Source organism: Zootoca vivipara, chromosome 16 (assembly GCF_965207765.1).
Source record: "Zootoca vivipara chromosome 16, rZooViv2.hap1.1, whole genome shotgun sequence".
Classification (NCBI taxonomy): domain Eukaryota; kingdom Metazoa; phylum Chordata; class Lepidosauria; order Squamata; family Lacertidae; genus Zootoca; species Zootoca vivipara.
This window is the reverse complement of record NC_142599.1, coordinates 41,288,164-41,303,271: the sequence shown is the minus strand read 5'-3', so window position 1 is coordinate 41,303,271 and position 15,108 is coordinate 41,288,164. Positions and strand designations below refer to the sequence as shown.

At 47.9% G+C, this 15,108-nt stretch overlaps 1 protein-coding gene across 13 annotated transcripts in view; it reads right to left on the bottom strand.

Annotated features, from left to right (window-relative positions):
* Positions 1-15,108, bottom strand: part of ARHGEF11 (Rho guanine nucleotide exchange factor 11) — a 55,474-nt gene that overhangs the window by 1,976 nt on the left and 38,390 nt on the right. For 6 of the 13 annotated variants that reach the window (XM_088659613.1, XM_088659615.1, XM_088659608.1 and 3 more), the window contains 15 exons: positions 13,991-14,178; positions 13,332-13,478; positions 12,865-12,944; positions 12,612-12,737; positions 12,331-12,448; positions 8,567-8,745; positions 8,403-8,478; positions 6,656-6,823; positions 6,458-6,545; positions 4,327-4,434; positions 3,880-3,959; positions 3,383-3,613; positions 2,536-2,922; positions 1,779-1,853; positions 266-558 (listed from right to left, as the gene is read on the bottom strand). In XM_088659613.1, the coding sequence (XP_088515739.1) occupies positions 266-558; positions 1,779-1,853; positions 2,536-2,922; positions 3,383-3,613; positions 3,880-3,959; positions 4,327-4,434; positions 6,458-6,545; positions 6,656-6,823; positions 8,403-8,478; positions 8,567-8,745; positions 12,331-12,448; positions 12,612-12,737; positions 12,865-12,944; positions 13,332-13,478; positions 13,991-14,178 (2,344 nt within the window). The remainder of the gene's footprint in view (positions 1-265; positions 559-1,778; positions 1,854-2,535; positions 2,923-3,382; positions 3,614-3,879; positions 3,960-4,326; positions 4,435-6,457; positions 6,546-6,655; positions 6,824-8,402; positions 8,479-8,566; positions 8,746-12,330; positions 12,449-12,611; positions 12,738-12,864; positions 12,945-13,331; positions 13,479-13,990; positions 14,179-15,108) is intronic. The other 7 variants (XM_088659609.1, XM_060269830.2, XM_088659611.1 and 4 more) reach the window with 5 other exon arrangements.

Below are 15,108 nucleotides of genomic sequence, written 5' to 3'. Positions count from 1 at the left end.
TCTTTTCCCCCATGAGGTCCTCAGTTGGGGCAGGGGGCTCTTTTTCAGCCCAAGGGCGACATGACTGGCAAGGCTAGAGACCACCCTCTGTATCAGCTTTGATGCTCCCCCCGTCCCAATGCACATAGGATTCATTCGCCCAGCCCATTTCAACCCATTGCCCTGTCTCTCACAACAGAGGCCACATGCAGGTGGCTGAAAGCTTTCCTGCTGGTGATAGAGCACCAAGGGTTTCCTTCCCACCCCCCAAACCCCACCCTCTCACCTTTAGCCTGGTGAGCTTCAGGGAAAGCTGCTCTATTGTCTGGAAGATGACGTCCACATCCCGGACCACTTGGTTGGAGGGGGAGAGATCTGGGGCAGCGGGCGGGCCTTCCAGGTGGCCAAGCCAACCTGTTGCTGGGCTCTCCTTGGCACGGTGCCACTTGTGTGGCGGCCTGGCAGGAGGGGAGCTCTTTGGTGGGCTGGAAAGACAGACTGGCTCCACGGGGCTGGGGCTCCTGGCGTCCGGCTGGCATTCCTCGGGACCCGCCGGCAAGCTCACGTAGAAGTAGTTCCCTGGGGGCAGGGAGATGGAGGGGAGCCTTAGTTGGAGGGAGACATGGAGGCACAGAGCAGATAAGGGAGGGGGAGAAAAGAGAAGGAATGCCCACACTGGGGAAGAGCCACCATGGAGGGCAGGCAGAGAGCACCTGCTTTGCATGCAGAAGGTCCCAGGTTCAATCCCTGGCAGTATCTCTGAGTAAGGCAGGGAAAGATTCCCTGCCTGAAACTCTGGGGAAACATGGCGGTTCATGTGAACCAGTAGCCTGACTCGGTGTAAGGCAGCTTCCTATTTAAATCACCCCCTCTGGACTGAAATCTTACATTTGTTTTAGAGAAGGAGCTGCCACAATCTGAGTTGTAAGGGGACCTGCTTAGAGTGCAGAAGGCCCCAGGGCCGCTCCCTAGCCAACATCTCCATGAAGAGTTGCAGGCTGTCTCAGTTCTGAAACCCTGGAGAGCCATTGCTGCCAGCCAGTGTGGGCAACACTGAGCTTGATGGACCCCGCAGGTGTGCCTTGGCCAAGAATCGCTGCCCCCCCCATCCCATACAGAGAAGCAAAGGCCAGCGGGAAGAAGGTTGAAGGACCTTCCACACATATCAGCCCAGCCACAGTGCCTGTGTCTGACTTCAGAGGGATAGGAAGGGGGAGGGGGAGGCTGCACTTGCAGAAATGGGGCTGGTGGGGGGAGGACAGAGGGTGGAAGTGACAGGTGGAATTGGGCTGGGGGACTTAGTGGGATCTGCCTTTGGAAGGATGTAAAAGAAGTGGGAAATGGCTAGGACGTTCTGCTGCTTTTGGTACACGCAAAGTTGTGACACGCAAATACTGAATAAACAAAGGCGTCAGTTCAATACTGGTAGTATAAGGAAAGTGTTGGGGATCCTGTCAGGCAGGGATTCGGGGGGTTGGGGGAGTTTGGAGTGTTGATGGCAAGTGAGGATTGGCTGGCAGTATGAATGTTGAGTGATGGGTGCCAGTTGGGAGTTGGTGGCAGTTGGGAGTTTAGGTGGAGCCGGGTGTTCAGAGAGAGAGAGAGAGAGAGAGAGAGAGAGAGAGAGAGAGAGAGAGAGATCTGAGAAAGAGATCCTGCCAGACCACAGTCCCACAGGGGCCGAGCAGGGCCTCCCTGCACATTGCGGCCACCCCCCAGACACACACGCGGCCCCAGGATCCCCTCCATCTCCCCATGCCCTTCCCGTCACCAGGCAGGGGAAGAAGGGCTTTCTTTACCATCCTCATGAGCTGCGCCTCCAGCCTGGCTGCCGTCTGTCAAAGGCAAAGCACCGTTAGTTCCCTCCACCTCTGCTGCGCAAGAGGAGACACCAGGGGTGGGGGGCGGGGGAAGAGAGAGGGGGGGGAGAGAAGCGTGATCAAAACCTTGAATCACAGGAAGTGCCCAGAACCCAACAGAGAACACCCAGGAGGAAGTGCCAAGATGGGAGGGCCGGGGTGGGGTGGGGGGAATAAGAGAAACCTAGGAGTCAAGCGCATGCAGGTTAAAGCTAAGAGAGGTAAGAGCAAGCTGCACCCAGGAAGGAGAGGAGAAAGGAGGCCATGATCCGCAGGCCCCCTGATCCCAGCCCCATCACCCTTTTGCGATGTCTTCCTGCACGCTGCTGGTTCAGGGGCAGGGAGGTTGGTTACTCTGCAGCCTCTCAGGCTCTTGGCGGATGGATTTTCCCTAGTCTTCGCTTCTACAGTGCTCAGGAGCTCCCTGGCTGTCTGAGGCGGCACAAACCGCCTCCATCCTCCAAGGCGGCCCAAGCAATCCTAACGGGCCAGGAGCTGGCACAGGGACCGGCTGGCAGCTCAGTGCCATGCTTGGCCCTGTTCTTCAGTCACAAATATTCACCCTGGACCTGCATCAGCTCTACCCCAGGCAGGGGAAGCTCAGGGAGGACACCCCACCCCACCCCTCCCATCAACCTCTTCACCAGGCACATACTCACACACATCCCACACCCCCGGGCAGGAGTCACAGACGTACCTTTCCGCACTACTTTGTAGCTGCTGCTGCCGCCACCCTGTCTGTCACTTTCTGCAGCAGCCCCTTGGCCGGAGGAGGGGTCTGTCGTCCTCTCATCTCCATGAGGCTCTGACCCTTCCCCTTCCTCGGTGCTCTGGGAGCCTTCAGCCTCCGGCCCAGCACTGCCCCCCTCTGGATCCGCTGCTGAAGATTTGGGGAGTTCCACGGCTCCGCTGCTCTCCACAGACTCTGGCGGCTCCTCCTGGCTGCCCGAGTCCTGACTGGCCAGCACAGAGTCCCAAGGCTGGCCAGCCCCGACCACAGAAGGGGTGGGGGTCAGGTCCTCCTCGGGGTCAGCATCCCGGCAGGGGAGGAAGCTGCGCAAGAGGAGGTGCCGCAGGGTCTCCACTGCAAGGTGAAAGAGAAGGGAGAGAGGCTCGTTGTTTAAATCCCCCAAGTGGGCTGAAGCCAGCCTCTCCTTGGTCCAGGGAGGAGAGGGCCTTAATCTTCCGCCACCATGTTCAAGGACCCTTTCAGGGCTGAGAGGAAGTAGGACGGCCAAGGAGAACAGTTGCAATGATACTCAAAGGTAGGGTTGCCATAAAAACCAGGACATCCCCGGAAGTTGTTGCGCTTTTTTATTTACAAAACTTGTCTAAGATCTAGGATGAAGCGCAGCCTTTCACAACCGCCCCGCCCCCCGGATGTCAATTCCACCTTTGAAATCCAGATATGTCCTGGAAAATCCAGACATATGGCACAGGATGAAATCAGGCCAAAGGCTGCCCACCCACCCCGAGCCTCTTCCATCCCCCAATCCCAGTGCAAAGACAGACACATAAAGGAAGAGAAGCAAGCTGGCTCTCACCGTCCTGCAAGGCTGACTCTGCCAGGCACCCGGGAAAGGCAGCCTCCGGAAGTGGCTGCAGCTGTTCATCAGGCCCAGGAGGAAGCTCCATCTCCACAGTGGGGAATGGCGACAAAGCAGGACACAGGCCTTCCTCATCCTGCTCCTTCTCCTCACTGCCTCCAACCTCTGGCTCTTCCACCAGTACCAGGGGCCTCTCCTCAGCCAGGGGGTCAGTCGGGGTATCGTCTGCTGGGGGGAGGAGGGGGAAATGGGAGAGAGAAAGGAAGTTTTGGAGCCCTGAAACAGTCCCCCCATACATGCCCCAAAGACAAAGAAGCCTGTTTGTGTGTGAGGGGGAGGTCCTGGCAACCAACAGAGAAGATTCCCCCCCAACATCTTCCATAGGGAGCAGCTGGATACTCCCAGAATGCCTTGCAACCTGCTGGACCTTGGCTGCTGAGGCTGAGACTGCCCCCATCACCACCTCCACCCCAGGGCAACCGCCAACCACTCACCTGAAATGTCCTCCTCCTGGGTGGACACAGAGGTGCTTGGTGCCAGGTTTGGGGAGATGTCAGCATCCTGGAGTACTAGGCTGAAGAAGGACAAAGATGTCCATAAATGCAGCAACATGGGGTGGGGGAGGAATAGCCCATCTATAAAATCCCCATTTTCATATCCCAAAAGTTTGCCCAGAAAAGCTGGAGTGAGAAAACAGCTTTTGACACACTATTGGCTGCAACTCATAGGGCAGGTGTGTTTATTTGAGGTGGGGAAGAAGATGTGGATGTTAACGAGGAGGTACAATTGAGGGGCATATTTTGCTCATTTAATAAGGATTCACAGCCTTTTTTTGTTTAAAGCACATGCTAAGTGCATCTAACTCAGCCTCCCTTTGCAGTTCCCTGCAAAAGGTCTTCTGTCTTGAGGAGCTGGGGGGGGGGGTTGTGGTCCACCCTTACCTGGAAGGAGTCGCTGGGTGCAGCGGGAGCTCCTGGGAATGCCGCTTGGCAGGCTGTGGGGCGTTCCGGGTACCACTCTTCACCGCTTCTTCCAATAGTTCCATCCACCTGCCAAATAAAGGTTTTTTTGGGGGGTGTGAGGGACAGAAGTTACAGGCAAGTCCCTCCCATCTTAAGTAGCAGCTCGTCACCCAGCGCGAGTGCTAGTGGAGAGGGAGAGGTCTCCAGCGGAGACTCAGGAAGTGGTGACCGAGGCTCTGGCAAGGTAGCGGAGCCCATGCCCAGTGTGGGAAGGGAAGTGGGAGGCAAGGGAAGAAGGCCGATCCCGCCAACCCCGGAATTGCGCAGGAAACGACGGGGGCGGAGATTCAGTATGCCTAGACTACTTTGCTGGAAGAAAACACGCGAATCTCCATTCGGAGGTTCTGACCCCTAACAGACACCATGTACATAGTACTGTTCTGCACTGTAAATAATCAACACTAAATAAAAGAATGAAAAGACAACGCCTGAAGGAGTCGTTACTCTAGAGTAGCCGCTACAGCGCCTGTGACAGGGGGGAGGGGAGAAAAAGAAAGACTCTCTAAAAGCCCCAAAAGAGAACAGAGTGCCTTTGATTTGCCATCTTGAAAGGCAGGGGGACCCCACATTTATTTCATCAGCATCTTTTAATACAGAACAAACGTTTCCTAGAAAGTGGGACATTTACAGAAAATATCTTAAAGAACATTGTAAAAATGTGAATTCTCTGGCTGGCTTAGGATGACCCCTGTATGAACATAGAAAACCTTATTCAAGCAAAAATTTGGGGAAAGTTTGGAGTGATAATGAAAAGTGTGCTACTCGAAACCTGGGACTGGAAATCATAATAGAAGTTGTATTGTAAGAAGTTAACTTTTTGTAATTTGTATTATCCTTTGGTCTTTTCTTTGTTGACCGTTTTTTCTTTTTATATGTACAGATATATATATACACACACACACGGGCAGGCAGGCAGGCATGTTTTAACTGAAACTACTTTTAACTGCTTTTAACTGTAGTTGTTTTGAGGGAGGGGGTGTTTTGTTGCTGTGGGGGAATTTAGTGTTGTTACATTATTTACTAAAACTCAATTAAAACTTCTTGGGGGTGTGGGGTGGAGACAGTATGTTAACTGTTCTGGAATGCTTTGGTTTGTAGAATCATAGAATTGGAAGAGACCACAAGGGCCATCCATTCCAACCCCCTGCCAAGCAGGAAAGACCATCAAAGCATTCTTGACATAAGCCTGTCAAGCCTCTGCTTAAAGATCTCCAAAGAAGGAGACTCCACCACACTCCTTGGTAGCAAATTCCACTGCCCAACAGCTCTTACTGTCAGGAAGTTCTTCCTAATGTTTAGGTGGAATCTTCTTTCTTGTAGTTTGAATCCATTGCTCCGTGTCCGCTTCTCTGGAGCAGCAGAAAACAATCTTTCTCCCTCCTCTATATGACATCCTTTGATATATTTGAACATGGCTATCATATCACCCCTTAACCTTCTCTTCTCCAGGCTAAACATACCCAGTTCCCTAAGCCGTTCCTCATAAGGCATCGTTTCCAGGCCTTTGACCATTTTGGTTGCCCTCTTCTGGACACGTTCCAGCTTGTCTCCTTCTTGAACTGTGGTGCCCAGAACTGGACACAGTACTCCAGGTGAGGTCTGACCAGAGCAGAATACAGTGGTACTATTACTTCCCTTGATCTAGATGCTATACTCCTATTGATGCAGCCCAGAATTGCATTGGCTTTTTTAGCTGCTGCATCACACTGTTGACGCATGTCAAGTTTGTGGTCTACCAAGACTCCTAGATCCTTTTCACATGTACTGCTCTCAAGCCCAGGTGTCTCCCATCCTGTATTTGTGCCTTTCATTTTTTTTGCCCAAGTGTAGTACTTTACATTTCTCCTTGTTAAAATTCATCTTGTTTGCTTTGGCCCAGTTGTCTAATCTGTTAAGGTTTTTAAATTGTCTGTTTGCCCCCCTGGGCTCCCTGACTCCTGACTGATCATGCTGCCCACAGGCCAGTTTGCATTTTAATCTCCTGCTCCTTCCCACCAAAAGGAGATGGGGGTGGGTGGGTGGGTGGGAGAATAACAGATAAAAATATTACGTGTTTTTTTCTGAAGAGCTCGAAGCTACCAGTTCGTAGATCTGGGGTCCCAATTCAGAAGTGCAAATGATGAAGAGGGCTCGCTTATCTGTAGAGAGGAGAGAGACAAGCTGGAGGGAGGGTTGACCCACCAGAGCTGGCATGTGTAGCTTCCCACCTCTGAATGAGGGCTAATGGGTTTATGGCCTGCTTTCCTACCTGTTGCCACAGAGCGGATGAGGACTGCGTTCAGTTTGAGGACAGGGCTGAATGTTTGTTTGGTGTCCGAGGAGCCCAGGGCCATCTTGCTGTGGCACTTGAGAACCAGCTTCTCGTCCTGTTTTTGCAGAAGTACCAGGAGGTCTTCAAGGAGCAAGACGTGAAGATCTAAGAGAGAGGGAGGGAGGGTTGGGGTTGTGAACCGGCTTTGCGCATCCTGATAAGGATGATGTTTTTCTGGAAGATATTCAGGATTCATTTAGTTATTTGATTTTCCACTCTTTATCAAAAGATCCCAGGGCGGTGTACAACATTAAGAACCCATTTTTCGGAGCATAATAATAAATACATAATAAAAAGCATAATAATAGATAGCATAATAATAAAACAATAATAATAAAAAGTTGTTGTCCCCCCACAGCTTTAACAGCCCATAGATTATATAATGGCCAGAGGCCTGGGTAAAGAGGAATGTTTTTGCTTGGCACCTAAAGACATGCAATGATGGTGCCAGGCGAGCCTCTTTGGGGAGAGCATTGTGCAGATGGAGCCACCAAAGAAAAGGCCTGTTTTGTTGATCTGCTAATAAGTAGGTGGGTGGGAGGACCACTTTGCCTTTTGTTTTGAGAGTTGTACCTCTAGTTTGAGCTTAATTCGTTCCATAGGTCAGTTCTTAACCTGAAACTGTTCCAAACTATTCACTAATGGGGCCTCTTGCTGCCACTGCGCCGCCAGCACACAATTTCTGTTCTTATCCTGGGGCAAAGTTCTCAACTTGAGGTAACTCTTCCAGGTTAGCAGAGTTTGTAACCTGAAGCGTTTGTAACCTGAGGCGTTTGTAACTCGAGGTACCACTGTATTGCTAATCTTGTTCATTACAGTACTGTTTACAGGGCTTCTGTTTTTCCGTAAGATCTACATTATATGAAATTTTAACATACTGTATTATATGATCCACCACTTCCCTCCCTGCTACAGCATTATACATGTGCAGATACTTTTCTTTGATGTAAGTCTGACAAGGCCTGTCTAGACATAGGACAAGGGAAGGTCTATCTAGCTCAGGACTGTTGCCACTGATGGGCAGCAATGGCTCCCCAGGGCCTCAGGCAGGGAGATACTGCCAGTGTGGATTAAACCTTCTGCATGCCAAGCAGGTGCTCTGCCATGGAGCTATGAGGGCCCTTCTGAAGGCTGCTGATCTGGGAGAGCCTTTTAATCTGTGGCCTGTTGTCCTATAACTTTAAATACTATTATGTGTTTTTAGTTTATGAATGGTTTAAATTTTTTAAAAGACTTCTATTGTTTTAGTCTTTTGGTAAACCACTTTTGAGCTTTTTACAACCAAGCAGTGTATACATTTTATTAAATAAAACAGCTAATTTTATTAAATTCAACAGCTAAAGCTTTGCTTGTTTTAGGGACCATGTTCCAAAATTGCTTGGTTCTGTTAATCTTTTCAGAAGCTGTCTCTTGACCCCTTCGCTTGGTTGATCTAGTTCAGTCTTGTCTACTCGGGTTGGCAGCAATGGCTCGCCAGGGATTTTCGGCTCAGGGATCTTCCTACAACAGAGCCACAACTCCTCTGCACTTTTGATTACTGTTTTAATCGGAAAGTGGGATATAAATTAGAAAAGTCAGCTGCAGAGGAAGCGCACACAGGCTTTCACTCTGAGAGAGGCTATGCCACATGCATGTGAGCACATCCATGGACTGAGAGGAGCTGTTGTTTTTGCCAGCCACATACCCACAGTCTTATCCTTGCTGATCCGCCAACTCAGAGGGCCCTCGTGGATCATGCGACGGCTTCGGAGGTCGAGGTTCTGGACAGCAGGGGCAGAAAAAGGCAGCATTTTGAGGAGATGAGCAGGATAAAGCCAGGGATTCAGGTGCAGGGTGAAGGGGTTGTACCTTGAATTCCGCTGCCAGCGGGTTGCTGGTCCGCTCCAGTGAAGTGGCATCTAGGCGCTTCTGGTAGACCTCCAGGCGCTGCTGGTTTTCTGCCCGCTTCACCGCCTCATTCACATACCGGAGGATCTCTCGGCACTGGTCCCGGGCCTGGCAAAGCTTCTTGTGCTCCAAGGTCTCTCCTAAGCAATGAAGGTGCAGAGTGCATGTGAGAGAAAGATGGGCTAGCAGCCACTGGCAAAATTTGTTTCTATTTTTGGAAAACCTGGGAGGCTGCGTTTGAAACACACGGGGTGGTCCCAAAGTGACTTCCACTACAATCTAGAAACAGTGCTGCATTAAAAAACAAAAGGATGCCTGAAAGACAGATCAGCAGCAGCAGTAGCACTGATACATGATGCAAAATAATCCTTGTTGGTTAATATGAAAACTGGCTTCTGAATAGCACCCATGCTCTACAGACACAGCCCCACAGGGCGCTGATGCACAGTGCACACACACCACCATCATCTCTATGTATGCTGACTCACAACATCAGAAAGCTGACACAAGTTTAAAAAATGCAGTACGATCACATCTTACATGGAGGGTTGTTTCCAATAGCTCCATGTATACACAACGATCGTGTACGCCCAAATCCTTGGAGCTGTTCCCGCAGCTCGAGTGAGACAGCAAGAACCCCCTTCTCCCAGAGGCCACAGGGCAAGTGGGCCTTGCCCAGCAAACGAGACACAGAGCTGAAAAGCTATTTTCGTGCTGGGTAACCCCAAGCAGACCCGGCCTTGACTGGATTTAATTTGTGCAATTTCAAACAGCAAGTTGAATGCGCTTAAGAGGAGATTGTAATGTGTGACATTTGAATAGGAAGAGACGCGGGGGGGGGGGGGGGAATGGACTGCAAAAGATTCCAATGGGAAAGAAAAATCTACTCAATTACAAAATAACGCAAGAGATGGAATATGCAATAGGTCAAATGAAGATAGGTAAAGCACCAGGACCAGACGGGCTCTCAGCAAAATATTATAAAGTTTTGAAGGAGTGGCTAGTAGAGCCATTGAAAGATGTGTGTAATAACATTTTAGGAGGGGACCAAACACCCGATACCTGGAAAGATGCTTTTATAACTCTGATACCGAAGCCAGAAACGGACAGAATGCAAATGAAGAATTACCGCCCCATCTCCCTGTTAAATGTGGATTACAAAATTTTTGCAAATATATTGGCTGCAAGATTGAAGAAGGTATTGAAAGATTAGATTCATCAAGATCAAGCAGGCTTTTTGCCTGCGAGGCATATGAAAGATAATATTAGAAATATTATTGATATTTTAGAGCGATTAGGGGTAAATATCAACACCAAAGCAGTATTAATGTTTATCGATGCAGAGAAAGCTTTTGACAATGTTTCTTGGAGTTTTATGATACAGAATATGGAAAGCATGGAGGTGGGGCAGGGCTTTATCAATGGTTTAAAAGCAATTTATTCTGACCAGAAGGCAAAGATTATAATAAATAACATAGTTTCAGAGGAAATTAGAATTGACAAGGGCACCAGGCAAGGGTGTCTACTTTTCCCCTCTACTTTTTATAACAGTCCTGGAAGTTTTATTGAATATGATTAGGGAGAATGGGGAAGTGAAAGGAATTATAGTAGGTTCAAAGCAATATAAGTTAAAAGCCTTTGCTGATGATCTAGTATTGACTTTGCAAGATCCAGAGACAAGTGTAGTTAGTGCTTTGGAAGTGATTCAGGAGTTCGGACAGTTGGCAGGATTTAAATTAAATAAAATAAAGACTAAAGTCTTAGGCAAAAATTTATCAATAGAGGAAATTAATAGATTACAGAACATTACAGGGTTGACATTTGTGAAGAAGGTGAAGTACCTGGGGGTGAATATGACTGCAAAGAATATTAATTTGTTCAAAAACAATTATGAAAAATTATGGAAAGAGATAAAATATGACCAGAAGGATGGTCAAATTTGAAGTTATCCCTTATGGGCCACATTTCTGTTATAAAAATGAATGTATTGCCAAAGATGTTATTTCTATTTCAAGCATTACCTATTGTTGATAATGTTGGTTGTTTTAAAGAATGGCAAAAGATATTATCAAAATTTATCTGGCAAGGGAAAAAACCAAGAATTAAATATAAACTTTTAACGGATGTTAAGGAAAGAGGTGGTTTTTCCCTACCAGATCTGAAGTTATATTATGAAGCAGCAGCCTTTTGCTGGTTAAGAGAATGGTTTGCGTTAGACAATGATGACATACTTGACTTGGAAGGACATGATAATGCGTTTGGATGGCATGCATATCTATGGTATGATAAAGTTAAGGTTCATAAAGGATTTAAAAGTCATATTATTAGAAAATCCTTGTATAATGTATGGATTAGGTATAAAGATTTGTTAGAACCAAAAACACCCAGGTGGATTTCACCGACAGAAGCTAAGACGCAGAAAAGATTGAATATGTCAACAAAATGGTTGAAATATAGTGATATTGTAATGGAGGAAGGTGACCAGATGAAGTTAAAATCTTATGAGGTGTTGAAGAGTAAAATAAATGATTGGTTACAATATCATCAAATTAATGAAATGTATAAAATGGATAAAAAAGTTGGTTTTCAAATGAAAAAGTCTAAATTGGAAACGGAATCGATAAGATTCAAAAAGTAAGAATTTGTCAAAAATGTATAACCTATTGTTGGAATGGCATACAAAAGATGAACAAACAAAATGTGTTATGATTAAATGGGCAAACGATGTAGGACATAACATCATGGTGGAAGATTGGGAAAGGTTATGGAAGCATAATATGAAATTTACCGCATGTACAGTGTTAAAAGAAAATTTGATGAAAATGATGTATAGATGGTATCTGACACCGGTAAAAGTAGCAAAGATTTATCATAAACAAGATAATAAATGCTGGAAATGTAAAAAGCAAGAAGGAACCTTCTTCCACATGTGGTGGATGTGCCCCCAAGTGAGAGACTTCTGGGAAAAGATTTATAATGAATTTAAAAAAGTGTTGAAAAGCACCTTTGTTAAAAAAAAACCAGAGGCCTTCTTACTTGGGATAACGGGAAATGAAATACCTAGGAAGGATGTTACTTTCTTTTTGTATGCCACAACAGCTGCAAGAATTCTACTTGCAAAGAATTGGAAGAATGAAGAATTACCAACAGTGGATGAATGGCAGAAGAAGTTGATAGAATTTATGGAACTGTCTGAGCTGACCGGGAGACTCCGGGATTGGAGTGAAGTAGCAGTGGAAGAAGACTGGAAGAAATTTAAAATTTATTTAAAGAATAAACGTATAATAGATTAGAATTAGTGGAAGTGAGGGAGATAAAATAGAGGTTGTAGATAATACAATGGTGTGAAATAAGTATTGATAGAAGTTAAGGACAATTTAATTAAGAAGTAAGATCTAGATAGAATATAAAAGGATGAGATATAAAAGATTAAAGAATTAAGGTATAGTTAAAGTAACAATTAGAATTTATATAAGATTTAGAGTTTACTACGGAGGATATGTAAAGAATCGCAGAATGAGGTGGAATGAGGAAGTCAATAGATTGGAAATAAGGTTTGTTAGAATTTTTGTTTTTGCATTTTTTGTATTTTTTGTATTCTTGTTTTTTCTTTTTTATGTTTTGTAATTTTTTTGTGTGTTTTGTATTTTTGTATGTTTTGTTGTTTGAGAAAATCTTTAATCTTTAAAAAAACAATAAAAAAACAAACATGAAGAGAGAGATACCATCTGTGTACTTGATGATGTTCTCCAGCAGCAAAGGGTACTTAGTCAGCCGCTGCATCTCTGAGATGATGAGGTCTTTCAACTGAAGGCGGCGGCACTGAGGGTTGCTCTCGGCTTCCTGGGAAAGGCAGGGAGAGAGAGAGACAGCCTGTGTTTCTCTGGCATGCAGAGACAGGAGAGGGCTGGCCACTGAAAAGTCCCTTCCTCTCCCATCTCCTTCCTCCCCCTCCATTAGCTGCCTCCTCCACATGAGGGTGGCAGAGGCCCCACCATGAGGATACCTGCATGAACAGCTGGAAGCGAGTCTCCTTCCGCTGCTTGGTTTTGATCAGCTCAAGCGCCATGGACTGGTATGCGCAGAAGCGGGCAGCCATCTGCTGGAACTCCTCACGTGCAGCCCCGTCAAACTTGGGGGCGGGGGAGAGGGCAGGGAAGAGAAAACACTCCTGGGTTAACCTCAGGCAGGTCAGGAGCTCACCTAGTGGCCCCAAGGCAGCTGCCCCCTGGCCAGCCCACGAGGTCTGGGATCCTCACCCGTGAAAGCATGAGGTCCCCAATCTCTTTGACGATGGGCCCTTCCTCTCGCAGCCTCTTCATCGATTCCGAAAGAGAATCTGGAGAAGGGACATGTGGTGGGGAAGGATGGTGAGGAAGGGAGAAAAGGTAACAGAAGGGGATGGAGTACGGGCCTAGTTTTAAACTCCACACAGTCACTCTCTAGTTTCAGTGCCAGGCTCTCAGCAGTGGGCAGACAGCCTGCCTCAAAGCCAGCCATTTGGGGTCCAGCCAACATCGCAAATGGGATCAAGACCACAACCAGGATTTCCCTGCCCCCTCCGCCCCGTGAGATTTAGCAACTGCAGGGCTCTTAGGCTTTGTTCCAATTCTCCTCCTGAGGAGGGGGCTTGTGGAGGGGAGACCCACTCTGCCTGCTGTAGAAACCACAGAGGGGGGGGGGCTGGTCCAAAGGGGCTCCAACTGAGCAAGAGAAGCAGCCTTACTGTGGATCTCCAAGACCTCTGGGAGGTTGGGGAAGAGGAGGGCCAGCTCCTCCCGGGAAAGAAGGCTCTCCTTTCTCATGCGTTGGTAGAAGAGAACGTCCAGGACACGCAGGATCCGCAAGTGAGAGCCCTCTGTCACAAACAGCTCTGCGGAAAGAGCAGGAGAAAGGGAAAAGTTTTGATTTGTTCTTAAGAGATTTGGGTTGTGACGTAAACCTGCTCTCCTCCTGAACAAAAGTGTGCCATTGGTGAAGTGATGCATTGTTCAGTCAGACCCCTGGTCCACTTGGCCTGATGGTTCCACTCTCTGCTGGCTCTCCAGGGTCTCAGGCAGACCCTGTTCCCTAGGGTCGACCCTGGGACCCTTTGCCACTGAGCCATGTGGCTCTTCCCCAGCCCGGGCGCCAGTACAGAGCTAATGGCTCTGGTTACCAGGGCAGCACACACACCCCTCATTCGTCTAGGGATTCCTCTTCTTTCTGGAGACATTACAGCACCCCTGAGGGCCAGGAAGCCCACCTCCCTGCACTTGGCTGCCTTGGCCCTACGTCAGAACGTTAGAGCTCACCAGGAAAGCCCCCCACTGCCTTAATTTAAGCAAGTGTAGAGCCCCCACCCCCACGTCTTTCTGATGGCGGCCACAGGGAGACCCTCCTCACCATTGATGACTTCCTGGCGGTCGATCTCCCGCTGCGTCAGGGAAGACACGACTTCACGGCCGACGGTGTGTTGCCAGTTTTGAGAGTCCAGCTCCAGGTCCAGGTCCGAGAGCTGGATGAGGTCGTCCTCCAGCAGGTGGGGCAGGAAGGAGTCGGTGCTGAAGCCCAAGTTTGGGGACTCGATGCTTCTGCACCAGTGGGTTGGAGAGAGACAAGAAGGGATGTCAAAAGACGGTCTCTGAGAAAGGTCCTCCAGCCTCATAAACTGGGCCTTTCTGGAGCTAATGGTGCATAAGAGCTTCAGAGTTCGCTTGCTGATGCAAACGAGAGCCTAGGGATGCTCCTTCCCACTTCATCTTTTAGCTCTGTGTGCTTTTCAAGGCTCAGGTTAATTCTGCTGGATCTGAATTGTATCCAGAGCCTTTGGGAAAGTGAAGTTTGCACATGTGCTCATTTTCTCTCGTCCTGTCTCTTGCAGTTGGGTGTTCTGATCCAGGGAAGGAGCGAGGGAGGTGCCAAGGGGCTCACAGGCCTAAAAAGGTCGGTGACCCCTACCCTAGTTCCTTCCTGGCAGCCCATCAGTGGCAGCCATCTTGCAAGAGGGCCTCTCTCCCAACACAGGGTCTTTATAGCCCCATTATGAGCCAGCTGGACCCAGAAGTCTCTTTCATGTTGCAGGACGCCTCAACTGTGAGACAGAGAGACTCTTTTTTTTTTTTTTTAAATATTTTTATTAATTTTCCAATTAAAACCAATTATATCACATTCAATATTTCAAATTATACACATATATATATCAATCAAACCGAATGTTATGCCAAATCATCTAAATAATTTATTTTTGGGTTCCCATGCTTCAAGAAATTGGGAATTCCTCGCAACTGTCCACTGCCGTCTTATTTCTAAAGTTCAAATCGTCCTCCAAGCTCATAATATTCCAAATCTTCCCCTTACAGTCACCTAGATGTTTTCCACTTTCATCCGATTGTTCCAGCTGCTGAGATAAATGTCAAACGAAGTTTCACAGATGTTCTTTCTCCTGTGTGAGTTAATCAGTCCAGCCTCCCCATAAATCTTCTTAGTGGAGCTCCCTGTTGCGACGGAGTAGCAGCGCCATC